The 27709-nt window shown below is 46.3% G+C and overlaps 1 protein-coding gene and 1 long non-coding RNA gene across 4 annotated transcripts in view; both read right to left on the reverse strand.

Moving 5' to 3' along the window:
• Nucleotides 1-4516, reverse strand: part of wscd2 (WSC domain containing 2) — a 254302-nt gene extending 249786 nt beyond the window's left edge. The window contains exon 1 of the mRNA XM_080208075.1: nucleotides 3418-4516. Within this exon, the coding sequence (XP_080064201.1) occupies nucleotides 3418-3832 (415 nt within the window). The 5' untranslated portion in view covers nucleotides 3833-4516. The remainder of the gene's footprint in view (nucleotides 1-3417) is intronic.
• A 12-nt stretch (nucleotides 4517-4528) lies between these two features.
• LOC145355745 (uncharacterized) overlaps nucleotides 4529-27709 on the reverse strand; it is a 222280-nt gene continuing 199099 nt past the window's right edge. For 2 of the 3 annotated variants that reach the window (XR_013889038.1, XR_013889037.1), the window contains exon 3: nucleotides 4530-4699. This is a non-coding gene — a long non-coding RNA (uncharacterized LOC145355745). Of the gene's footprint in view, nucleotides 4700-27709 lie in introns of all 3 variants that reach the window. The other variant, XR_013889039.1, reaches the window with a different exon arrangement.

Genomic DNA, 27709 nt, shown 5'->3' on the forward strand with positions numbered 1-27709 from the left:
TGTCGGGGGCTTCATTTAAATATATTACCATGCCATTAGTGGGCTTCCTCAGCTTTATTGCCCCGTGCTCCCCCCTCCCTTCCTTACTCAGGATTTTCCTACATTAGCAACGCTTACGGCAGTTCTGGAGTTCTGTTTACAACAGGCGATGTGCCCACCTGGCGCTGCCCCGTGGTACTGTTCAGGGGCTATGCCAGAGGTAATGCCAGTTGGGGAGATCCATGGTTGGGGGTGTGGTGAGAGAGGGGGGAATACATCCTCTGTGTCTGCGGGGGTTTCTCTGCTTTAATCTTTAGTGCTTGCTATTGAGCCACTCTTTCGAATGGTGGCCCGACCCCTGGAAAGCGGGGTGGGCTCTTTTTTATCAAAGCGTTGGAAAGGTTGGTGAGGAAAGCTAACTGTGCAGCTAGTGTGCTGCACTCCGCTTTTCCCATCCGAGCCAGCACTTTGAAAGATGGTAAATTCTGCCCAAGGAGTCTGTCTGGTTTACAGGCTGCACAGGGCCTAAGCATGAACTCTCCTTTCCCACTCGCTGCCCCTCACCACGGGTTACTCCCTTTCTCCTTTCCCTGTGCCTAACAGAGGTCTTTCAATCAGACACTACAGAGGAGGGCCTTTGGCCCATTGATAACATAAAGTCTCCTCACCCTCCTCCCAGTCTCCTCACCCTCCTCCCAGACACCTCATCCTCCTCCCAGTCTTCCCATTCTCCTCCCAGTCCCCTCATCCTCCTCCCAGTCCCCTCATCCTCCTCCCAGTCTCTTCACCCTCCTCCCAGTCTCCTCATCCTCCTCCCAGTCTCCTCATCCTCCTCCCAGTCTCTTCATCCTCCTCCTAGTCTCCTCTCATCCTCCTCCCAGTCTCCTCACCCTCGTCCCAGTCCCCTCATCCTCCTCCCAGTATCTTCACCCTCCTCCCAGTCTTCCCATCCTCCTTCCTATCTCTTCATTCTCCTCCCAGTCTTCTCATCCTCTTCCCAGTCTCCTCACCCTCCTCCCAGTCTCCTCACCCTCCTCCTAGTCTTCCCATCCTCCTTCCTATCTCCTCATCCTCCTCCCAGTCTCCTCATCCTCCCAGTCTCCTGATCCTCTTCCCAGTCTCCTCATCCTCCCACTCTCCCCGTCCTCTGCATTTATCCATATTTCTGGCAGCAAGGACTGTGTTCTCCTGATGATGAAACGTTGCTGGATGCCTTGACAAACCATGAGGCGAGTTGTGCAGGGCTCCTGTAGAATGCTGCAGACAGCAAAGACACTGTTAGCTCCCCAGTGATCTGCTGGATGTATGTCCGGCAGTGACACTCTCACTGTGCAAAGACACGCCACTTGTAAGTGAGCTGCACATTGGAGTGATGTGCCTGGATATAGCCCAGAGATCGGCAACTGAGGCTAGTGATTGGGCCACGTGAGTGGTCCTCCTTCAGCTCAATGATTGAAATTGGGCTTGTTCACTAACCGTGAGCCCACGAATAAGATTCAATACATTTAATACACACTGGATGTTTCATAACGAGTTATACAAAATGCTCCATCATTTAGATATTAATAGAAATGTCATTGACGTCACGTGGCAAAAACAAGAGAAATATTGACACTTTGGACACAGCTGTCACACTCAATGTTGTGAGCACTCAGCAGGCACCTCACTTCACTCGCTTTACACGCGAGTCGCTTCAGTCACACCCAATGGAAAAACGCTACACCGACAGAAATGACGGAATGTGGCAAGCCTGCACGTGGGCAACAGTTAACAAAACGTCTCACGGGAACCGCACTCAGAACCCAAGAGGGCCGCATGTGGCCTCCGGGCTGCAATTTCCCCACCGCTGACATAACCCCTCACTGCCTGTGCAGCTCACAACCTTCGGGTTCTTGTTAATTAAAAGACAAACACCGCGGATACTGGGAATTTGAGATAAAAAACAGAACAGGCTGGAAAATCTCAGCCAGTCTGGCAGCATCTATAGAGAGAGAAGAAAGAGTTAATGTTTCGAGTCCAGATAACCTTTCTGCAAAACTGCAGCCTGGCGAACTCGACACCCATGTTTCTCTCTCCACAGACGTTGCTGGACCTGCTGAGTTTATGTAGCATTTTCTGGGGTTTTTTTTGGTTTCTCCTGGTAGTTGGAATGCTGACTGTACAGTGGACTGCCATGGAATAAAGACTGATGATTGCTGTCAGGATATTGGGTGTTGTCCAATTCATTGACTGTGGACTTACATTGAGGGAATGGAACCCCTTCCTGTTATTGAAATAAACTGAATTTACGCACTCTATAATGTGGCCAACCCCAGATCAACGCACACGTGGCACAGACACCAGTTTTGACTTGAAACAGTACTTGCCCAAATACAAGTGCTGTACATAAAATCATAGAACCCTTACAGTACAGAAGAAGCCAACAATTTTATCAAGGCCTTATTCCACTTATTTATCCTGTTAATCCCCCTGACACTGAGGGTCAATTTAGCATGGCCAATCCACTTAACCCGCACATCTTTGGACTGTTGGAGGAAACCTGAGCACCCGGAGGAAACCCACACAGACACGGGGAGAATGTGCAAACTCCACACAGACAGTGACCCGAGTTGGAACCGAACCCTGGCACTGCGAGGCAACAGTTCGAACCTCTATGCCCCCGTGACGCTCCGCTAAGTAACTGACGCCTGTTTTAGATTCACATTCTCCTGCCCACTGAGGGTGCCTGGGAAAACTGTCCACTGCTGCAAGGCTCCCATTCGCTGCACATCTGGATCTGCTTCTGTCGCACTGTCATCACAAGGAATGGTTCAAAAAGAGGAGGGTGAAAGACCTAAATCAAACTGAAGCAGAACAGAATACTAATAAGAAGACTCGGTCAGCTGGAATTGATTGTAAGGTCAATCCAGTTTTAGTAAGTGATTTGCATTGATAATATTTCAAAGTGTCCCCAGAGAACTTGGATGGTTAGTCCCATTTCAACAAATGATTAATTTGAATATTATCGCTTGAGATTGCGTATTCTCACTTTTTTTTCTATTTGTAAACTAACTGTGACTGTGGTGATGAATAACCATCTCCAACCTTCCCTGCTTGAGTGACCCGGGTTCGATTCCCAGCTGTCCGTGCAGAGTTTGCACATTCTCCCCGTGTCTGTGTGGGTTTCCTCGGGGTGCTCTGGTTTCCTCCCACAGTCCGAAAGACGGGCTGATAAGGTGCGATGACCCGAACAAGCAACCGGAATGTGGCCACTTAGGGGAATTTTGCAGTAACTTCGTTGCAGTGTTAATGTAAGCTTTACTTGTGACGCTAATAAATAAACTAAACTAACGCGAGATCTCTTCAGATGTAAGGCCTGAGGGTTAGATTTTCAGTGCTCACATTGGCAGGCAAGCAATAAAAAAACATGAGAAACATCAGCAATTGTCATCAACCTACCTTTGTTTTCCTCCTGATCCCTCGACATTTTCCCCTTCAGCGCTCTACTCCAAAGCCCGACATGCTCCCCGGATCTCAGTTTGTCCGCAGACTCTTGTGACACCGGTTTCAGCCAGGGGGGTCCGTACCTCCGGGGCAAGGCCGGAGGCTCCTTCTCCGGCACCTCCCGGTAGCCCCTGGCGAAAGGCAGGAAGGCGAACTTCTGGAGCCCCCCGGAAGCCGCCGAGCCGCCCAGGGGTCCGCCGGCCGTCCCGTCTCCGGGGTACGAGTCCCCGCCCGCCAAGGTGGTGTCCCGCACAAACCCCGAGTGCAGGAACATCAGGCTGCCCGCCATGAGGTAAACGATGATGAAGGTGAAGAATCGAACTGGCTTCCGTCGGAAATACCGCTGGATCTTTATCGCTAATCTGGCCATTCCCAACTCATAACCTTCTTGTGTATTTTTTTTTTAAGTGCGTTCGTAATTCAGGACGGCAGGTACAAAAAAATAGAGCATTATCTCAATCAACAGCTTTTCCCCAGAAAGAAAATAATAATACAAAGGGAGGAAGTTTTTGTAATCCACACTCTGGCTGGAGCGACCACACAATCATTCACTACTTCCTCCCAACTTGTGCTTCATCAGCTTTTGTGTGTCTCCTCGCAATACAAAAAGTAATCAAAAGAGCCATGAATTCCCAAGGTGGTTGCTCAGAAGGAAAGCGTAATTTTCGTGGCATGAGAAGAGCTATTTACCTTCCTTACTAGTAAGAGGAGAGGGGCATCCACCTTACCCTCCCCCCCATCCCACTCCGTCCACAATCCTCTGTCCAAATTGCTGTCCTTCTGAGATGCGATTTTGCGAGCAGCCTGCGTGTAATCTTACATTCGCAGCAGAGTATTTTGATATCCTGCTCCCTTATTTAAATTCTGCAGGAAGGCCCCGGGGAACCGAGGGGACGGATATCAGGTAAACGCAGTGTTTGTGGAGATCCTTTGGACGCAGATCAGCTGACGCAGCTCCCAATCCCTTTTCGACTCCGGACCGCAGCTTCCTCGTCAGCATCCTCCTTCGGGGGGGGATTTCTCTTTTGCCCCTCTCGCCCCCCCCGCCCCCCAACTCAACTTCCGCCGCCGCCCCACCCACCCCAGCCTTCCACAAGCTCCCCACCCACTTTCTTTCAAACAGGACTTGCTCAAAATGGCCTTCTGAGGAGCCAGGGTTGTAGCGCGTGGATGCCAGCGAGTCGTTCTTTGTCTGTCAGGTGCCTGGGCTATCTGTCCATCTGCACGGGTTCAGCTCCTGCCAAGACAGAACGGCACACAAAATCAAAACTCTGGCAAGCCGTGACCTTTGCAGAGTGATAGAGATAGAGAGAGAGAGAGAGAGAGAGGCAGCAATTACGGCAATATTCAATTTATAACCTGAAGATGAAATTAACTTTATGGATCCGAGAGGCAGTTTTCCAGTCGTTAACCAATTTGCAAAATGTCAGCTGTGCCAGTAAAAATCCCGTCAGTCACTCGGAGATTTGACTTATCCCCTCGCGCTGGAAGCTGGGACATTCCAGAAACCGTTCCAATTATTTTTCTTTTAAAAATCAGCCCAAACCTCCATTGATTTTAATAAAAGCAGCAAATTCTCAGCGGGTCTGCAGCATGTGTGGAGAGAGAACCAGAATTAGGTTTCCGGGTCGACGACCTTTCATCAGTACTCCAAGTTGGTTTGACTGGTCGGATTATAAACCCAGGCTTTACCTGATGTAAGTTTTTCAAAGCCACCTCCACCTTTGGCTAAGGGGCATTGAGTATAAAAATTGGCAAGTCATGTTGCAGCTTTATAGAACCTTAGTAAGGCCTGCACTTGGAATATAGTGTTCAATTCTGGTTACCACACTACCAGAAGGATGTGGAGCCTTTGGACAGGGTATAGAAAAGATTTACCAGGATGTTGCCTGGTATGGAGGGCATTAGCTATGAGGAGAAACTTGGTTTGCTCTCACTGGAGCAACGGAAATTGAGGGGGCAACCTGATAGAAGTCTACAAGATTATAAGAAGCATGGACAGAACGGATAGTCAGAAGCTTTCTCCCAGGATGGAAGAGTTAACTACTCAGGGGTGTAGGTTTAAGATGCATGGGGCAAGGTTTAAAGGAGATGTATGAGGCAAGTTTTTACACAGGGTGCCTGGAACTCGCTGTGGAGGGAAGTAGGGGGAGCAGATACAATAGTGACTTTCAAGGGGCGTCTTGACAAATATAGGAATAGGATGGGAATGGAGAGATGTTGTCTCCAAAGGGTAGGGGGTTTTAGTTCAGACAGGCAGAATGGTTGGTGCGGGCTTAGAGGGCTGAAGGGCCAGTTTTTGTGCTGTGATTTTCTTTGTTCTATGAAGCATTAGATCATGCTTGGGAGACAATGCAATGTCTCATCCTGTCAGCTTGGATCTTGTTTGTCCCTCACCTGGGGACCATGTATTGGATTCAATTTGAATTGGGTTTTTTGGTTGAAATAAATGTATCAAAAGGGACAAAAAAAAAAGACATTCCCTCAGTTGAGTGATGAGTTATACATCAAATTGGCTGGATTTCCAATGTGAGCTGTGTTAGTGAGTTACCTATCCCATGAACTGGCTCAAAGGTATTTGATTTAATTTGATTTGACTTATTCTTGTCACGTGTATTGGTATACAGTGAAAAGTATAGTTTCTTGCGCGCTATACAGTCAAAGCATACCATTCACCGAGAAGTAAATGAGAGAATACAGAATATAGTGTTCAATTCTGGTCGCCACACTACCAGAAGGATGTGGAGCCACTGGAAAAGGTACAGAAAAGATTTACCAGGATGTTGCCTGGTATAGAGGGCATTAGCTATGAGAAGAGGTTGGAGAAACTTGGCTTGTTCTCACTGGAATGACGGAGGTTGAGGGACAACCTGGTAGAAGTCTACAAAATTATGAGAGGCAAGGACAGAGTGGTTAGTCCAGCCAGTGATGTCCATGCCCATACAGGGAGGGTGCAATCTGTACTACACAAAACTACAAAGAGTTGTGAACAAAGCCCAGTCCATCACACAAACCAGACTCCCATCCATTGACACTGTCTACACTTCCCGCTGCCTCGGAAAAGCCGCCAACATTATCGAGGACCCCACACACCCCAGATATACTCTTTTCCACCATTTTCCATTGGGAAAATGATGCAAAAGTCTGAGGTCACGTACCAACCAACTCAAGAACAGCTTCTTCCCTGCTGCCATCAGACTTTTGAATGGACCTATGTTGTATTTAAGTTGGCCGTTGTCTACACCCTAGCTATGATTGTAACACTATATTCTGCACTCTCTTCTTTCCTTCTCTGTGAATGGTATGCTTTGTCTGTGTAGCGTGCAAGAATCAATACTTTTCACTGTATATCAATACATGTGACAAGAATAAGTCAAGTCAAATCAAATTAAATCAAATATCACTCTCTGGCCTTGTGGGGATTGAAAGGGAACCTTCAACATTGAATATTTCACTTTGGCGGTTTTCCACAGATGAATTTCATTATGTTCCAGTGTCTATTTGTTTGTTTTGTCTGTCCTTGCCTGAAATATTAAGTTTCTTTCAGTTCAATAGTCAGAAGGCTTAGCAGCCTGGTAGTTTTGCATTGATCTATTGGATAGAAACAGGAGAAGGCCATTCAGTCCCTCGAGTCTTTTATATAATTCAATTAGATCATGGTCGATTTGTATCTTTCTTTTATTCATACACTGGGCGCGGGCATCACTGGCTGGGCCAGCATTTATAGCCTATCTCTAAGTGCCCTTGAATCAAATAGCTTGCCAGAGTCATCTCAGAGTCAACTACATTGATGTGGCTCTGTTGGCCAGACCAGTTAAGGGCAGTAGATTTCCTTCTCTAAAGCACACTAGTGAACCAGATGGGTTTATACAACAATCGACAATGGATTCATGGTCATCCATTTCAGTTTCCAGATTTTATTCAATTCAAATTTCACTATTTGCCAAGATAGGATTGGAACCTGGGTCCCCGGAGCGTTACCCTGAGTTTCTGTATTCTTAGTCTAGTGACAATGTCATGAGACTACCGCTCTTCGATTAGTCCCACCTTTGCTCTGTGCACCCCTCACTTATCTAACAACAATCCCTCAAGCTCATGCCAGCCAGCAGATTATGTTGAAATGATCATTTGCCCAGCATCAACAAGGTTTCTGGCAGATTTGCAGATTTCCACTACCTACTGTGCGGTGAATCCTCACGTCACAGAGTTGATGCAATATGGCAACATTCCATCATTAGAAGGGAAGTGTGTCATGTGATCCAGTCTCAGTTTTACTTTTGACTGGAACAGAACACAGCACACACAGCACTGCTGCCTATCCATGCATATCCATGCAATTCATAAATGAACACGCAGCATGCTTGCATAGCTCTTTAAATGATTGGTGCCTTTATAACACACACAACATGAGTTTCCTTTCATCCTCACTTAAGCAATCAATGTCCCTTTGCAATTTTTTTGCTCCAGTCTACATGGCTTAGTGTGTAACTTAATTTCACGTTTAGTTTTGGCTAACTATTCAGCAAACTGTCCACACCAGAATAATTACCCAGAAATAAAAGTTCTAATTGACCTGAAATATAACCCTGGTCTCTCTCCATAGCTGCTGCCAGACCAGTTGAGCATTTCTAGAATCTTTTCTTTCTATTGTGTAAAAGACATTCTTATTTTCAAATCCCTCCACGGCCCTGCCCCTCCATATCCCTGGAACCATAAGAAACTACAAAAGGTTATGAACGAAGTCCAGTCCATCATGCAAACCAGCCTCCCACCCATTGACCCTGTCTATACTTCTCACTGCCTCAGGAAAGCAGTCAGCATAATCAAGGACCCCATACCCCAGACATTCTCTCTTCCACCTTCTTCTGTTGGGAACAAGATACAAAAGTTTGAGATCACGTATGAACCAACTCAAGAAAAGCTTTTCTCCTGCTGCCATCAGACTTTTGAATGGACCTATCTTACATTAAGTTGATCTTTCTCTACACCCTAGCTATGAATGTAACACTACATTCTGAACTCTCTCCTTTCCTTCTTTATGAATAGTATGTTTTGTCTGCATAGCGCACAAGAAACAATAGTTTTCACTGTATGTTAATACATGTGACAATAATAAATCAAATCAAAATCCTACAGTCATATTATTGCCTGGGAAGTCTCTGCTCCTCCAATTCTGGCCTCATGTACATTCCTGATATTTGTGGGGAGACATGCCTTCAGCTGCCAGGTCCTGAGCTTTGGAATTCCCTCCTTAAGCCCTTTCTGGTCTCTTCCCCATTTCTGCTTTTAAAAGCATCCTTAAAATCTACCTCTCCGACCAAGCGTTTGGCCTTCCACCCTAAAATCACCTTGTGTGGCTCAGGGTCTAGTTTTCTTTGATATTACTCCTGCAGAGGGATCTTTACTCTGTTATAGATGCTATATAAATGCTTATAAATGTGGCACAACAATGAAATTAGATAGTTAGAACAGAATACAACCAAAGATTGTTTCTCATAGCATCCAGTTAGACAGCACCTCTACAAATGACATTCAGAGTTATCTACCATGTCCAGAGCAGGCTGATAGTTGGAAGAACACCATCCAATAGTGGAGGGTGGCACTGTGGCATAATGGTTAGCACTGTTGCCTCATAGTATCAGGAACCTGGGTTCAATTCCCGGCATGGGTCACTGAGTGTATGGAGTTTGCACATTCTCCCCGTGTCTATGTGGGTTTCCTCTGGGTGCTCCGGTTTCCCCCCACAGTCCAAAGATATGGGGCTTAGGTGGATTGGGCATGCTAAATTTCCCTTTAGTGTCAGGGGGACTGGCTAGGGTAGATATGTGAGGCTCTGGGGATTGGGACTGGGTGGGATTGTGTTTGGTGCAGATTCGATGGGCCAAATGATCTCTTTCTGCACTGTAGGGATTCTATTCTATGAATAACTGGAGGGGGGGAGGGGGGAAGGAAGGGGTCACCTTGGGTACGTTGGTGAGGAAAGTTCAAAGTGTACTGACAAGGAGAACCCATTCAACTGCGATGTAAACAAGAACTGTGCCTGTTATGTAAGTCTTGCTTCTTTCAGAGCATTCAATAATTTATGGGAAAACCACTGAAAAATTCCATTAATACTAATGTACATTTGGTTATGAATCACACGTAAGGGAGCTTAATGAAGTGGAAGGTCATTGCATAACAGCCAGCTCCAAGCAAAACCCTGCAGGTTGAATGTAATCTGTTTTAATTTTCCAGGTACACCACACTTTGTGCCAATATCTCACAGACGTGGTTCAGTACTCAAACTCCCCAGTGGGAACTGTATTCCGGCAATGTGGCCAGGGCAGAGTACTTTCCAAATTGAAGATGGAACTAACTCACTCCATAGTCTCATCTTCCATCACCAGCTTCCCAGAACGGAAGCTGTTGCTTGGGAATCTGCACCAGCGGGGTCACCTTGCCTGTCTTTTGATCTGTGGGAACACTTGCTTTGCTAGATTTTCCATGCTTCTCACCTTCTCTGCTGTAAACATTTATATCTCCTCAGAGATCCTACACTCTCTGCGCCATTGTTCCTTTTCCTCAGAGATCCTACACTCTCTGTACCATCATCCCTTTTGTCATTCAATCTCTCCTGTCCTCGCCATAGTGTGATGTGAAAGATTAATTTTAAATTTGTACATGGGGGGGCTACATCATGAGTGATGCAACATCACACGATGACAGAGTGCAGGAAGCAATGGTTCAATGTAGCGCAGCGGCGGGCAACCTGTAACCAGGGAACCACTTGCGGACCATCCCAGTTCTGAGTGCTGCCCACAAGACATTTTGTTGACTGTTGCCCACACTTAGAGTTGCTACATTCTGCCGGTTTCCATCCATGTAATTTTTTTCTTCCTGGTGTGTCTGAAGTGATTCACACGTACAGCAAGGACAGATGAAATGATGTGTGCTGATTGCTCCCAACATTAACTGTGTGAGAGATGTGGCCTCCCTCTGTGTCCAAAATAGTTCTTGTGTTTTTTTAACTACTTGAAGTCGATGACAGTCCTATTAATATATAAATAATTAAGCATTTTGTATAACTCGTTATGAAATAATGGGTGCGTATCAAACGTATTTAATCTTATTTGCGGGGTTACGGTTAGTGGACAAGCCCAATTTCAATCTTGTGGTCCATTGAGATGAAGGACAGCTACTCACGTGTCCTACTCACTCGTCTAGGTTGCCCACTGCTGATGTACAGCCTCATGCTGAACCTTGTACTGCACACAGTTAGTATAATGTTCAACAAAAGATAAAGCTTACCATTAGTATAATGTTCAACAAAAGATAAAGCTTACCATTAGTATAATGTTCAACAAAAGATAAAGTTTACCAGCAGCCTTACATCCAGTAATATCTGTAAATCGTAACTAACAACAACTTTATGTGAGGTCCACAATGGGGATAACAGACATATCACAAATCTTCCCTTTTGTCCTTTCCCTGTCACCTCTCTTTTTATTCATTTGTGGGACATGGGCATCGCCGACTGGCCAATATTTATTGCCCATCCCTAGCTGCCTTTGAACTGAGTGGCATTTCAGAGGGCAGTTGAGAGTTAACCACATTACTGTGGCACTGGAGTCACATGTAGGCCAGACCAGGTAAGGACAGCAGATTTCCTTCCCTAAAGGACATGAGTGAACCAGATGGGCTTTTCTGACAATTGACAATGGTTTCAGGGTCATCCACCATCTGCTTTGGCAGGATTTGAACCTGGGTCCCCAGAACATTAGCTGAGTTTCTGGATTAATAATCTAGCCATTATGCCACGAGGACATCACCTCCCCATTTTCACTTGTGCCTAAAAGCTAATTACTAAAAACTTCTTCCAGTTCTGGCAGAGGCTTCATCAACCTTACCCTTTAACTCATTTTCCCTCCCAACAAATGCTGCCTGAGTGTTTTCCAGTATTGGCTCTTCCACATGGAATCTAACCAGGGAACATTCCCATCAATCTTCTAAGTGGCTGTGTATCTTTGGGAGTTAACTCTCTCCGGGCTAAATCCCCTCTTGCAGCAATAACATCAAATGAAATAGAAAGTTCTGCCTGGCCAAAGACATGAAAATATCTCAATAAAATCAATGTACAGAACTCCCTCTGAATAATTCTCGTGATTTAGCATCATCCCCCATTTATGAAGTGTATCATCGTTAACTGTAGGTGAGACCACATCAGGAGTATTGTGTGCAGTTTTGGTTTCTGAATGCGAGGAAGGATGTGGTCTTTTGGGCTTGTACTATAGAGTCATAGAGTCACAGAGGTTTACAGCATGAAAACAGACCCTGTGGCCCAACTTGTCCATGCTACCCAGTTTTTACTACCAAGCCATCCCAATTTCCTGGACTTGGTCCATATCCCTCTATACCCATTTCACTCATGTAATTGTCTAAATGTTTTTTAAAAGACAAAATTGTACCCGCCTCTTCTACTGCCTCTGGCAGCTGTTCCAGACACTCACTATCCTCTGTGTGAAAGAATTGTCCCTCTGGACCCTTCTGTATGTCTCCCCTCTCACCTTAAACCCACATCCTTGAGTTTTAGACTCCCCTACCTTTGGGAAAAGATGTTGACTATCTATCTTATCTATGTCCCTTATTATTTAAGAGATCTCTATAAGATCACTCCTCACCCTCCTACACTCCAGGGAATAAAGTCCCCGCCTATCCAGCCTCTCCTTAGAACTCAAGCATCAAGTCCCGGTGGCACAGGGGTTTAGAAGGGTGAGAGGGGATCTGATCGAGGTATATAAAATTTTAAAAGGGATTGATAAAGTAAATGTAGACAAAATGTTTCACCTTATGGAGCAGTTTAGAACAAGAGGTCACAGGGTATTGGTTGAGAGGCGGTAGATTTAAAACTGATCTGGGGAGGAACTACTTCTCGCAGAGGGTGGTGAAGTTGTGGAACTCACTGCCCCATAGCGTGGTGGAGTCTGAATCATTGAATGGTTTCAAGATAGAGATAGGCATATTTCCAATAAAAAAAGGGAAGGAGGGATATGGGGAACAGGTGGGAAGGTGGATTTGAGACCAGGGAGAGATCAGCCATTGAATGGTGGAGCAGGCTCTAAGGGCTGAATTTGCCATCTTCTGCTCCTAATCCCTATGTTCCTATGTTCTTAGCTCTGTGTCTCCCTCCTGCCCATCCTGTTGAGTGTTTCCAAAACTTTTGATTTCTTTTTATTTCAGGCTATCAGTTTCCACGGTACTTAACTTTTATATTAGAGTGTAATATTCAGTGCCTCTTCTCTTCCCAGGAACGTACACCTTGTAGAATCTCTTCTCTCTGTTGGGACACCTCAAACATTTTCCAGTTCTGATGAAAGGCGAAAGACCTGAAACGTTGGCCAGAATTCTTCAGCCTCATCTGCAGCTGGGATTCTCCACTCCCGCTGCAGCGAGTGGGGATTTGGCTAAGCACCAAATTCTCCTGCTCTCGTTGGCAACAGTGGTGGGGTGTGCAAGACTGGAGAATTCCAACCATTAGCTCTGGGTGGCATTTTCCAGTTGCTCCTATCCGCTGCCACCCCTCCCTGAGACTGGAAATTCTACCCGAGTCAACAGGCCTTTCAACTCTCCATCAAATTGTCCGCCCGCCTACGATAATTCCTGTGGTGGGCGGGATTGGAAAATTTACCCCTCTGTTTCTCTCTCCATAGGTGCTGACAGACCAGCTGAATGTTTCTAGAACTTTCTGTGTTTATTCCCTATTTGCTAACTCAAATTCTCCCACCATCAGTGCTGAGGTCAGCACTTCCCTTGGCCGGCAGCCTAAGTAAAGTTATTAGCATTTACTATTGAATTTTTTTTATTCATTCATGGGATGGCTGACTGGTCAGCATTTATTGTCTATCCCTAGTTGAGATTCAACCACATTGCTGTGGCTCTGGAGTAGGCCAGACCAGGTAAAGATGGCAGATTTCCTTCCCTAAAGGACATCAGATGGGTTTTTCTGACAATCAACAATGGTTTCATAGTCATCAGTGGATTCTTAATTCCAAATTCTTTTTATTGATTTCAAATTCCACCAACTGCTGTGGTGGGATTGAAATCCGGGTCCCCAGAACATTAGTTGAGTTTTTGGGTTAATAGTCTAGCGAATATTGTGTGAAATTTTGGTTTCCTTATCTGAGGAAGGATGTCCTTGGTCTAGAGGGAGTGCAGAGAACATTTACTGGACTGATTCCTAGGAAGGCGGGACTGATGTACGAGGAGAGACTGAGTCGGTTAGGATTATGTTCTGTGGAGTTCAGAAAATTAAGGGGGGGGCCTCATAAAAACCTATAAAATTCAACAGGATTAGACAGGATAGATGCAAGAAGGATGTTCCTGATGGTGGGAGTGTCCAAAACCAGGGGTCACGGTCAAGAGGATATGGGGTAGACTGTTTAGGACAGAGATGAGGAATAATATTTTCACCCAGAGAGTGGTCAACCTGCAGAATTCATTACCACAGAAAGTAATTGACGCCAAAACATTGTATGCTTTCAAGAAGCAATTGGATATAACAATGGAGTTGAAGGGACTCATAGGAAATGGGGGAAGGCAGGATCAGGCCACATTTGATGATCAACCATGATCATAATGAATGTCAGAGCATTGACGGGCTGAATGGCCTCCTCCTGCTCCTATTTTCTATGTTTCTATAAAGACCGGTTAACTCTATGACCGGAATCATCCACCATTCACAACTCGCTGCCACTGCCAGCGAGAATGGAGAACTTGGCACTCAGCCAAATCTCCATTCACCGCAGCGGGACTGGAGAATCCCAGCCGCCTGATGTGAGATTCCACACATCCTTCAATCAGCTCCATCTGTCCTTATCCATGATCGAAATTGTTTCTTAAACCGGATATCAGAAATTAAGAAAATAGCCAAAAAGAATTTAAAGGGAATATTAGGCGAACAGCAAAATTACTTCTTATGAGGTAAACAGGAGTTTGAAACCTTGTGTGATGGATGGAATGTCATTATTCGGAAGGCATCACCATCGAGTAAAACACTCCGCATGCACACGGTATTCTGCACAAATGGTTTCAGAAATTTGCAGAGTCAGATATCTGAACACAAAAAGGGCAAAAAAAAATCAATTGCTATCGGATCGTCACTCAAGCAAGAGACATCAAAGTCTATTAAGAACTATGGAAAATTGTTGGCAGATATAATCAATTAGAGATTGTTTTCAAGGTTATTCCCTATATTGAAATGCGAAATGCTGAGGTGAATTCATGATTAGTGAGCTTAAGTAATTTAAACAAATGTAATGTGTGTGTGTTGGTCACGGTTGTTCTTCCTTGCCATTCGCTGTTGGAGATTTATTTCCGAAGAGGAAGCAGTAAGCTCACTCAGGTCACAGTCCAATCCTTTAGGAACCTCTGCATAAATAGATCACATGCATTTATGTAGCACCTTTAACAGAGTAAAACACCCAAAGCACTTAAAAAGCAGCATGGTAGCACAGCTGCTTCACAGCTCCAGGGACCTGGGTTTGATTCACAGCTTGGGTCACTGTCCATATGGAGTTTGCACATTCTCCCTATATCTGCGTGGGTTTCATTAGGGTTTCCTCCCACACTCCAAAGATGTGTGGGTTAGGTGCATTGGCCATGCTAAATTGCCCCTTAATGTCAGGGGAATTAGCAGGGTAAATACGTGGGGTAACAAGGAGAGGGCCTGAGTGGGATTGTTGTCTTGCAGACTCAATGGGCTGAATGGCCTCCTTTTGTGCTGTGTTTTCTATGAGTCACAGAGTGGGATTTTCCAACTGCGCTTGCCCCGAAACTGGAAAATCCTGCCTGGGGTTAGTGGACCTGCGCATGGTGTGTGTCCCACCAGCTACGATTTCCATGGTGGGCAGGAAGGAAGAAATCCAACCACAGATTCATAGACCAAAGCAGCCGGGAACCAGGACCTTTGGCCCAACCATGGTGCCCTTCCAGTTTGGCCCAATCGCCTGGAAGTGGCCCATATCCCTCTAATCCTTTCCCACCCATGTACTTATCTAAATGTTTTTTAAATGTTGCTATTGTACCTGCCTCAACCACTTTCTCTGGCAGCTCAATCCATACACACACCACCCTCTGCATGAAGGAATTGTCCCTCTGGTCTCTTTTAAATCTTCCCCCTCTCACTTAAACTCTAGTTTTCAACTCCCCTTCCCTGGGAAAAAGACTATGGTTGGAATTTTTCCGCCTCGCCCTTCCCGGAATCCGGGGGAGCGAGGCTCGCAGAATGGAAATCTCCGCTGGCCTCGGGCGGGATTTTACGATCTAGCCCAAGCGAGTCCATAAAATCCCGCCCTATGTGTGTTCAACCTATCAGCGTCTCTCATGATTTTATACACCTCAATAAGGTCATCCCTCATTCTCCTACATTCCGAGGAATAAAGTCCTAACTTGGGCAACCTCTCCCGATACCTCAGGCCCACTCGTCCTGGCAACATCCTCGTAAATCTTCACTGCACTCTTTCCAGTTTATCAATGTCTTTCCTATAACAGGGTGACCAAAACTGTACACAGTACTCCAAGTGTGGTCTCACCAATGACTTATACAACTGTAACATGGTGTCCCGAATCCCGTACTCAATGCCCTGACTGATGAAGGCCAGTGTGTTATATGCCTTCTTCACCACCCTGCCTAACTGCGATTTCGCTTTCAATTACAGAGGATGTAATCAGACAAAAGCTATGTGACTGTGTTCTGGATATGAAAGCCATCTCCTGACATATGGGCTGGAGAGCAGACTACACTGAACCTGGACTAGATATTTATCTGCAACATCTTTCGTAACCGCTTCCTTTTAAAATCGTGGCATCCGCTACCCTGATGCCTATTGGAGAAAGTTTTGACAATGCATTCAAAACTGGCTCAGATCCCAAATGGACGGCAATCTTAATATTCTGTTCGAATCCAAGTGCCAAATGCAGACAGTGGTTAAAGACTGGAATGTACTAGGGACGGAGCTCATTGACCTTGTTGGGTTTGGACACAGAAAGCATTGATTATCCATCGCCAAGATCACCCCCAAGTGTAAAATGGGCTAATCCTCACCACTCAACCAATGGAGAGACATGAGTGGGGAATTTTTACCTTGAAATAGAATCATAGAATCCCTACAGTGCAGAAGGAGGCCATTCAGCCCATCAAGCCTGCACCGACCATAATCCCACCCAAGCCCTATTCCCATAAACCCTGCTAAACTCCTGGCACTAGGGTCAATTTAGCATGACCAATCAACCTAACTGACACATCTTTGGGCTGTGGGAGGGAACCGGAGCACTCAGAGGAAACCCATGCAGACACGGGGAGAATGTACAAATGCCACACAGTGACCCGAAGCTGGAGTTGAACCCTGGCGCTGTGAGGCAGCAGTGCTAAGAATTAGCAGGTTCTATAATGAGTGGATAAACGTTGCCAAATTATTGCCCATGCAGTGAAAATAAAAATAAAAAATCTCCACAATGAAGTTCTTTCAGAATTCCCATCATATTTACATTTACAATCACTTTCCAAATAACCCGCTGCGTGTTTCGCGGTGGTGGAGACAGCCCACCATTGGCCAGTGGTGGGAGTGGAAGGTCCTGCCGGCATGAACAGCACAAATGTCACACAGTGAGTTGAGGGACCATCAGACCAACAAGCGCCATGCAGCAACTAACTCCAGCCTGAGGGAATCTAATCATCTCCCCCTCTGTCAAGCATTTCAGTGCATCATTGATTTCCACGTCCTTGGGGGGAATCAATCATTAACCAACAACTTGACCCAACTACGAGGGTTGGAAGTGTGTAGAAAGAAAAGAGACAGAGCATGAAGAAAAGGGGACATGTCCTCTCTCTGACCGACCCCAAAAACCAACCAGTCATTATAAATACAATTGTTACAACAGCGGGTCAGAGACGAGAAATTCTGTGACAAAACCTGTCTATCACCTACAAGGCACAGGTCAGGAATTCTTTGGAATACTTTGCTCTTGTCTGGATGGGTGCAGTTCCAACAACACTCAAGAAATTTGACACCATCCAGGAGAAATGGTCTTTGATCATCAACCCACTCATCACCCTAAAATTTCACCCCTTGCAGCATGGGCGCACAGTAGTTGCAGTGTGTACTGACTACAAGGTGCGCTGCAGCAACTCACCAAGATTTGTTTGATAGCGTCTTCCAAACCCACAACTTCCACCACCTAGAACGACATGGGCAGCAGATGCAATGGAGCATCGACGCCTGCAAGTTCCCCTCCAAATATCACTGTCCCAACTTGGCACTATGTCACCAACACTCCATGGATGTAAAGTCATAAATGTACGACTGCCGGCCCCATGGATAGCACCGGTTCAAAATGGTGGCTCACCACCAACTTCTTAGGGATGGTGTGGAGATGCCGGCGTTGGACTGGGGTGGGCACAGTAAGAAGTCTCACAACACCAGATTAAAGTCCAACAGGTTTATTTGGAATCACGAGCTTTCAGAGCTCTGCTCCTTCCTCAGGTGAATGGATAAGTGCTGTATTGCCCTACGACTCTAGGGGTGGAATTTTTCCTTAGTGCCCCGCCATGGGAATCATAGTGGGTGGGACACGGACAATGCAAGGGTCCATTGACCCCAGGTGGGATTTTCCAGTTTTAAGGCGAGCGTGGTTGGAAAATCCCACCCTATGATGCTGAGTGATTTAGAATGTTAAAGGTGCTATATAAATGCAGGCGACCTGTTTGTGTCGAGGTTCCAAGGGAATGGATTATGACCCAAGTGACCCAAGTATTTAAAAATAAATCTCCAACGCACAGCGAGAGGCAAGGAAGAACAACCACAACCAACACTCAAGCATTTCTTTAAATTACTTAAACTTCTTAGGGGCCAGCCACGGGATGAAGTATAAATGCTGCCCTTGATTGCTGAGGATGTCCATTTCCAGCCAGGAACAGACCATTCAGCCCCAAGTCTATTCTGCCATTATATTATTACACCATGAATAAGACTGGAATTTTCTGGCCGTTCATGGGATTTTCCCATCCCGGCTGCAGTGAACAGAAATTGGGATTGTTGCCAAATTCTCCGGCTTCATTGAAGCGGGAGCATGGCGTGAATGGGCAGGTAAGATCGCGCCCTTAATACCGATTACAGCCCCATTTACCTGCCTTTGCTCCGTATACCTTGAGGCTGTTGCCAGAAAAAGCCTACTGAATCCGGCATGGGGGCACAGTGGTAAGCACTGCTGCCAAACAGCTCCAGGGACCCAGGTTCGATTCCCGGTTTGGGTCAATGCATGTGTGGAGTTTGCACATCCTCCCCGTGTCTGTGTGGGTTTCCTCCGGGTGCTCCAGTTTCCTCCCACAGTCCAAGGATGCGCGTGTTAGGTTGATTGGACATGCTAAATTAACTCTTAGTGTCCTGGGATGTGATAGATTAGAGGGATTAGCAGGGTATCTAAGTGGGGATAGGGTGGGATTGTTGTCTCAACAGCCTCTTTCTGCACTGTAGAGATTCTATCATAGGACCCTACAGTACAGAAGGAGGCCATTCAGCCCATTAAGTCTGCACTGACCACAATTCCCACCCAGGCCCTATCCCCATAACCCAATGCATTTACCCCAGCTCGTCCCTCTGACACTAAGGGGCAATTTCAGCTTTAAGGATCTCAGTGAACTCAGTACCCAGAACCTCTGCTACTCACCAACTTCAGCTGCACTAGAACCAAATTCCCGGGAGGCTCCGATTGGCGATGGGGAAGCTCAGTGTTGGCAGCATCCCAGGGCACCTGAACCTCCAGCGTGACTGGCAAGTGCCCGCTTGCTGAGTGGTAAGGTCTACTCCCAACAGTGCCCACCCTGGCCCTGGGTGTCTCCTGCTAACCTGGCATCGCATTTGCTGCTGCAGCCAGATTTAGACCTTCCCCAGCCATCGAAGCAGGGTACAGGCTCCAATCAAAAATCATCACAAACAGCAATTGTGCGCGTGGAGTTATTTTAAATCCACTTTGCTATATAAATGGGACGGTTTCTATGCCAACAGGATTGAGCACTGGGACTTGTGAAGAAGCTCGGCTACCTGAGTTGTCACAACACTGGCTCCCTGCTGACAATTCCGGTTAAATGGCGTCACTGGGAATGAATGAAGGATTTTACATTTGTGTGGCGCCTTCACCCACCTGAGGAGGCTCCAAAGTGGGACTTTGAACAAAGAACAGTACAACACAAGAACAAGCCCTTTGGCACTGATGCCTCTCTAATATAATACTTTTCTTGCCTCCACGTGGTCCATATCCCTCAATTCCCTGCCTATTCATCTATCTATCCAAATGCCTCTTGAAAGTTGTTATAGAATCTACTTCCGCCACCTCCTCTGGCAGCACGTTCCAGGCATTCACCACCCTCTGTGCCCCTTACATCCCTTTTAAACATTCCCCCTCTCACTTTCAACCTGAGTAAATGACCCTTCAACTCTGGAAAAAGACTGGCTACCCACTCTATCCATGCCTGTCATAATCTATCAGGTCCCCCTCATCCTCCGATGAAAACAATCCAAGTTTGTTCAAGTTTTCTTCATAATCCATATCCTCCAAACCAGGCAACATCCTGGTAAATCCCTTCTTCACCCTTTCCAATGCACCAACATCCTTCTGGCAGTATGGTCACCAGAATTGTATACAAATGTGGCCAAACCAAAGTCTTATACAGCTGCAACATAGTTTTCCAATTCCTTTAGTTAACACCCTAACTGATGAAGGCCAGCATGCCAAATGCTTTTTTGACCACCTTGTCCACCTGAGTTGCCTCCTTCAGGGAACTGTGGGTCTTCACGCTGAGATTCCTCTGTACGCTAATATTTCTAAGGGCTCTGCCATTCACTGTGTACTTTCCTTCTTAAATAGACCATTCAAATCACATCACCTTTTTTTTTGGAAGTGTCAGTGGCTGACGTAGGGAACGCAGCAGCTAATTTCAGCACAGCAAGATCCCAACAGCTTGATGATGTGCAAATGACCAGGTATTGCGTGAGTTCACACAGTTACACAAAGTCCTCACTGCAACACGTGCGCACGCACACACACACACACACACACACACACACACACACACACACACACACACACACACACACACACACACACACACACACACACACACACACACCCCGACACCTACACACACATGTACACACAGACACACACGCGCACACACACACACATATGCGTACACACAGACACACATGCACGTACACACACATGCGCACACTCACACACACATACTGACACACACATGCACACACGTACACGCACGCGCACTCACATACACACACACACTCACATACACAACTCTCACACACACACGTGCACACACACACAGACACACACGCACACATACACACACACATACGGACTCATGCACACATGTACATATACACATACACACGGTGCCTTGGAGAAATAGTGCCTCCAATGTGTATCACACTCTCTGTTGCTTATGAGCCCTGGCATCCATCTGTGCCTTCCAGGTTGGAGGCTTCCTATTGGCCTGTCATCCATAATTGGACAGCAAGCTGACCTCTGGTTGGCATATGGCCAATATGGGGACAAGTACAAGCAAGTGGTCATTTCCCATGCAATGTGGTCTTCTGACCTGAAATTATCGGGGGTGGGGGTGGGGGGCGGTTATGGTAGTACAGTGGTTCACACTGCTGCCTCACAGTACCAGGATCCTGGATGAGATTCAATCCTCGGGTGACCGGCTATGTAGAGTCTGCACATTCTCCCCGTGTCTGCATGGGTTTCCTCCAGGGGCTCTGGTTTCCTGTCACACTCCAAAGATACGCGGGTTAGGTGGATTGGCCACGCTAAATTGTCCCTTAGTGTCAGGAGGATTAGAAGGATAAATACATGTGGTTATGGGGACAAGGCCTGGGTGGGACTGTTGTCGGAGCAGGCTTGATGGGCTGAATGGCCTCCATCTGCACTACAATTCTAAATTCGATCCGATGATACGATATGAATTGGAGTATTGTTCTGTCAGGGAATGTTCCCATCAGAAACTGTGGCAAGAATACAATTCTTCAAATATTCTGGAAGCCCGCGGGGAAAGTCTAGTCCCCAGCTGGAGTATGGTTACATCGGTAAAAGCAGCACTTATTGTGAAACCCACGGTGCCCTTGGTCCCCAGACTACGCAGAGGTTGTCACATAGAAAAGAAACATAGAAAGATTTGAGGGACTGAACCTGGTACAGAAGGGTGCCAGTGACTAAATTCTTCTGTAATTCAAACACTGAGGACGGAGTGCCAACTTTCCATTCAAACCAAGGCATTACCACCCCCACAGAGAGCAAACATAAAAGCCAGCCCAAAGTGCACCATAAAAACAGAACAAAACAGTGCAGGAATTGAAAGGAGAGGAAATTGGAGCAAGCCATGAAAGAATAAAACACAGATACTGGCACGGTTTCAACTTGCATATTTAAACCAATTGGAAAGTGAAGAAAAAATATTTCTAATTACATTGTTGATGCTAGGCTGGTTTAGCAAACTGGCAAAGCAAAATTTGTGCTTGAGCCAACTTGCGACACACTTTGTCTGAATCTCCACTGTAACTTTACCCATCTCCATTTAGTCCACACTCCTTTATCTGGACATTCTTCTTGGGCTAGTTTTCACTTCTGTGATGGGAAGCAGGATTCCTGATCCCACCCCCAACTCTTGGGAGTTTGACAGCGGCACCCGCCCTTAACTGGCACAGAGATAGCTTCCCGTGCTGGAATGCCTTTTTTCAAAGCTGAGGGACTCATCAGAGACCTTCCAACTTGGGAGGAGCAGCAGGCTGCAGTAACAAATGGAACTGAGAGGGTGAATCGTAGAATCTCTACAGTGCAGAAGGAGGCCATTTGGCTTATTGAGTGTGTACTGACTCTCTGACAGAGTACCTCAGCCAGGCCCTTTCCCCCACCCTAACCCAGTAACTCCACACATTTACCATGCCTACTCCATCTAGCCTACACATCTTAGGGCGCTAATGGGCAATTTAGCATGGCCAATCCGCATAACCTGCACGTCTTTTGGACTGTGGGAGGAAACCGGAGCACCCGGAGGCATACAGACACAGGGGGAATGTGCAAACTCCACTCAGACAGTCACCCTAGGCTGGAATTGAACCCGGGCCCCTGGCGCTGTGAAGCAGCAGTGCTAACCACTGTGCCACCGTGTTACCCATTGCTTCAACACGGACATGCCCTCTAACCAATTTTTTTTTTAAATTCAAACTTAAAAACAGTGGTCAGGTCACGAATGGAGGGAGGAGGGAGGGAGAGAAGGAGAGCGAGAGTGAGGGAGGGAAAGAGTGAGGGCAAGGTGGGGGAACCCTTCTACAGGGTAGCCTTTGCCTCCACCCAAACCCAGGCAGGGATTGATAGTCTCTTGGGGTGCCTGTGACGTCCCTGTATTCCTACCTCCAGAACAGCTGGAAAATCCCACTTAGCCTCCTGCAGTGACAGGACAGCTGAAATAGCTGTACAGCTGGCTGCTGTTCTGGAACCCCCTTCTCCAGTGGGCATTCTCCCATGTGTGATATAAATTCCTCACAAGGCTCTTAATAAGGCTGCCCATCTCATGGGGGTGTGTAGCACTGCCAGGCCTTAAACCCACCTGCTCCATAATGGAGAGAAGAGAAAGAAAACGCAACTGTGAAACAGCAAGCTCTGCTGGATAAGGTGGAGGTGAGGTGAGTCTGGTCGCCCTCTCACTCATGGAAGAATGTCCAGTCAGCTGTTTGTTCCCATAGGAACAACAGTCAGCCATTCAGCCTGTCTCATCACTCAGAAAGACAATTAGACCATGGACTAATTGGCTTCATTCAATTGGCCACTTTGGTTCCATAACTCTTCACAGCGTTGGAATGAAAACCAATCCATCTCAGTCTTGACATTTCCAACTGACTCCCCCCCTAGTAAAAACTGAGAAATAAGAACACTGGTCTAAACTGGTCTTTTGCACTTTAAAATGAACACGAATAAAATGGAGAAATAAGAATAGTGGTCCAAACTGCTTTTTGCTTCTAACCGGGGACAATATTCCAGATTTCCACTACCTTCTGTGTGAAGAAATGCTTCCTGAAATCAGCTCTGTTTGCCTGAGTTCTAAATTTAAGGGTTATATCCCACTGGTCTGACTCTACTAAAGGAAAAGAGTTCATTTCCCTCTATCCTGTTGTGTCCTGCACTGAGGTAAAGCTCACCATGTAGACTCACCACCACGACTCTCCACGTGGATTCAGCACTCATCGTGCCGACTCACTACATGGACTCCCTGCAAGCACGGTAGCACGGTGGTTAGCGCCGCTGCCTCACAGCATCAGGGACCCGGGTTCAATTCCTGCCTCGGGTCACTGCCTGTGTGGAGTTTGCACATTCTCCACGTGTCTGCATGGGGTTTGCTCCAGTTTCTTCCCACAGTCCAAAGATGTTAGGTTGATTGGCCATGCTAAATTGACCTAGTGTTGGGGGATTAACAGGGTAATTATGTGGGATTACAAGAATAGGGCCTGAATGGGATTGTGGTTGGTGCAGGCTTGATGGGACGAATGGCCTCCTTCCACACTGTAGAGATTCTACAAAAAGTGCAGTCATTGTTGAATTAATTTTCATTACACCTCCATAGCAGAGAGGGCAGTATAACTAAATACTCAGCTAGACCACATCTTCGGATTCCTTGAATCGCAAAGGCCCCACTTAAATTTTACCCGTTAATTGACCCTCAGGAGATTACTCTTGGAAAGAAGGTGTGAAAAAAAATCAACTTGGAAAGAATTTTCTTTATATTCATTTGTGGGCCAGCATTTCTTGTCCAAGGGCAGTTGTATGTCAACCACATTCCTTTGACCCTGGAGCCACTGTAGGCCAGACCAGATAAGGGTGGAAGATTTTCTTCCCTAAAGGAAATTAGTGAACAAAATGGATTCTTCTGACAAACGATAATGGTTTCACAGTCATCAGTAGATTCTTAATTTCTGATTATTTTTATTGAATTCAAGTCTTTAAAGTTTAAAAATTAAAGCTAAAGTTTTTATTTATTAGTCACAAGCAGGCTTACATTAACGCTACAATGAAGTTACTGTGAATATCCCCTCGCCGCCACACCCTGGCGCCTGTTCATGTACACTGAGGGAGAACTTAGCATGGCCAATGTACCTAACCAGCTTGCCTTTTGGACTGTGGGAGGAAACCAGAGCACCCAAAGGAAACCCACGCAGACACGGGGAGAATGTGTAGACTCAGCACAGACAGTGACCCAAGCCAGAAAGCAAACCCAGGTCCCTGGCGCTGTGAGGCAGCTATGCGAACCACTGCGCCGCTATCTGCCCTGGTTGGATTTGAACGTGGGTCCCAGTATATTAGCTGAATTTCTAGATGGGTAGTCTAGCGATAATACCACCACCCCAATACCTTTCTCGTGTCAGAATGTTTGGCTCACCTCAGCCATTCATTCAAACGCACCTAAAGTTTGGCACCCCTCAGACACCCCTCAGACCATACAATCAGAGACATGGGAAGGGATTTGCAAAGAACTAGTGATTTTGGTTTGAATATATGTTCATTCACTCACACTGAAAGGCCAGGCTAATTGCAGTACCTGCTGTGGATACAATCTTCAGTCATGTACCACACAAAGTACACGGATTTCAACATATGGATAGGTTAGCAGGCTGCTAATCAGCAGCGAGCTGGTTTTAATGAGATCTGAGATGGCAGCTTGGAGTTCGCCTTTAAATTATGAATTAGTGCTTCTCAAATAAGTCCTCGAGGTTAAAACAAAGGATAACGTTATACTTGCTGCGGCACTCTTTCCAAAACTGGACTGTACAGACTCTGAAAGACTGTGCTGCAATTGTTAATAATGCACTAATAATAAAATTAAACTCGCTGTGTCAGGTTACAACTAAATTAAGAATCTTGTTGGGCAAATGGAGAGAGATGTCTGCTCGTCCCTTTCACTGTGCTTTGACACACTAATTCCTGCAGCTCTGTGGTTTGGGGAAGGGATAACATTGATAATACCTAGAATTTACATAATGCCTTCAATGTGGAAAAAACATTGAAAGAGACTAATTCACACAGCCACATGGGGAAAATGAGCACTGAGGGCCCTATTTTACCATATGGATTCTAAGTGCTGGACGGACTTGAAACTGGGACTGTTTCCGATCCGACTTTTAGACTCGCTCTGAGGCGCCTCCACCCACACTTTGCCTACAAAAGTATCAGCGATTCCGAGTCGCGTCGCACAAGCCTGTGGGCGGGGCTTAATGAGCCCGAAACCCTGCAGCTCCCATCGGCACCTCCAATTGCGCATGCACAGAAAAGAAAATTATACTAGGCTGCTCCCCTGCCGCACCCCTCCTGGGCTGGATAATGTCTTTCCCTGGCCCCCACAAACATAGACCCACCCCCACAACATTACTGACCCCCTTATCCCCCCCACCCCCTCTGCCACCCAAACTGATCGTGGGCCCCTCCTTGCCATTCGCCCCCATTGATCTCAAGCAGGGTGGCGGCGGACCCCCCCTCCCCCACTGATCTCAGGCAGAGTGGCAGTGCCCCCCCCCTCCCATTGATCTCAGGCAGAGTGGCAGTGGGCCCTCCCCCCCTCCCCCATTGATCTCAGGCAGAGTGGCAGTGGACCCCCCACCTCCCTCACTGATCTCAGGCAGAGGGGCAGCGGACCCCTCTTTCCCCCCAGTGATCTCAAACAGAGAACTGTTGGATGCTCAGCACTTACCTCCTCACTAACTGGAGCACCAGAATGGGACTTATATTGGGCATGTTTGCTTTGCGCTGATTCTGGATGGGCAAACGTGGTGGTAAAGGGAGAGGTGCTGGTTAAGTTGGGGGTGCATCCCATTAAGTCAATCTAAGTGCATGCAAATGGTTGTCAAAAGATACAGCAAGACATGGATCAGTTGCAGATATGGGCAGAGAAATGGCAGATGGAGTTTAAATCTGGGCAAGTATAAGGTGTTGTACTTTGGGAGGTCAAATATTAAGGGTAAGTCTATAGTTACTGGCAGGACTCTGACCAGCATTGAGGGATCTTGAGGTTCAAGTCTATAACTCCCTGAAAAGTGACCACACAAGTAGATAGGGTGGTGAAGAAGGTGTATGTTATGCTTGCCTTTATTGGTTGGGGATTGAATACAAGAGTCAGGACGTAATGTTGCAGCTTTATAAAACTTTGGTTAGACCACAACTGGGGTATTGTGTTCAACTCTGGTCGCCACATTACAGGAAGAATGTGAAGGCTTTGAAGAGGGTGCGAAAGAGGTTTACCAGGATGCTGCCTGGATTAGAGGGTATGAGCTATAAAGAGAGGTTGGACAAACTAGGGTTGGAGTGGCAGAGGCTGAGGGGAGACATGATAGAAGTCTACAAAATTATGAGAGGCATAGATCGGGTTGACAGTCAGAATCTTTTTCCCTGAGTTGAAATGTCTAATAATAGGGGGCACACACTTAAAGTGAGAGGGGGAAACTTCAAAGGAGATGTGAGGGGTAAGCTTTTTACATTAAGAAATCTCACAACACCAGGTTAAAGTCCAACAGCTTTATTTGGGAGCACAAGCTTTCGGAGCTTACCCCAGTCCAACGCTGGCATCTCCACATCATAAGCTTTTTACACAGAGAGTGATAGGTGTCTGGAACGCACTGCCAGGGGGTTAGGGCAGACAGATATGATAGGGGTGTTTAGGGGCTTTTAGATAAGCACATTAATATGCAAGGAATAGAAGATATGGACCAAGGATAGGCAGAAGGGATTGATTTAATTTGGCGTCATATTCGGCACAGCATCATGGGTTGAAAAGCCTGTTCCTGTGCTGTAATGTCCTATGTTCTATGCATGAGGGAGAAAGAAATAGAAGGATACACTGATGGGATTAAATGTTGTTGGCAAGTGTGAATCATTAACAACAATATGTACACTTTGGGTCAAACGACCTGTCGCTGCAATGGATATTCTCTATAGATCCATCAGGATTACTATCTTTTAACTGGATATCCTGATAGAATTTACAGAGCAATAATAATTAAATGTCAGACTGGGACAGTGGGATAGTTGCCTGCCACCACTTTTGCTAAGAATGTTTCACTTTTTAAATTCAAGCATGTCAACATTACTTGCATGAGGTGCGATGAGTTTGACTGGGTAATCAAAATAGATCAGTCAGACGCTTAAAATCTTCAGTGTC

Source organism: Carcharhinus amblyrhynchos, chromosome 20 (genome assembly GCF_965287045.1).
Source record: "Carcharhinus amblyrhynchos chromosome 20, sCarAmb.v2.hapA, whole genome shotgun sequence".
NCBI lineage: Eukaryota > Metazoa > Chordata > Chondrichthyes > Carcharhiniformes > Carcharhinidae > Carcharhinus > Carcharhinus amblyrhynchos.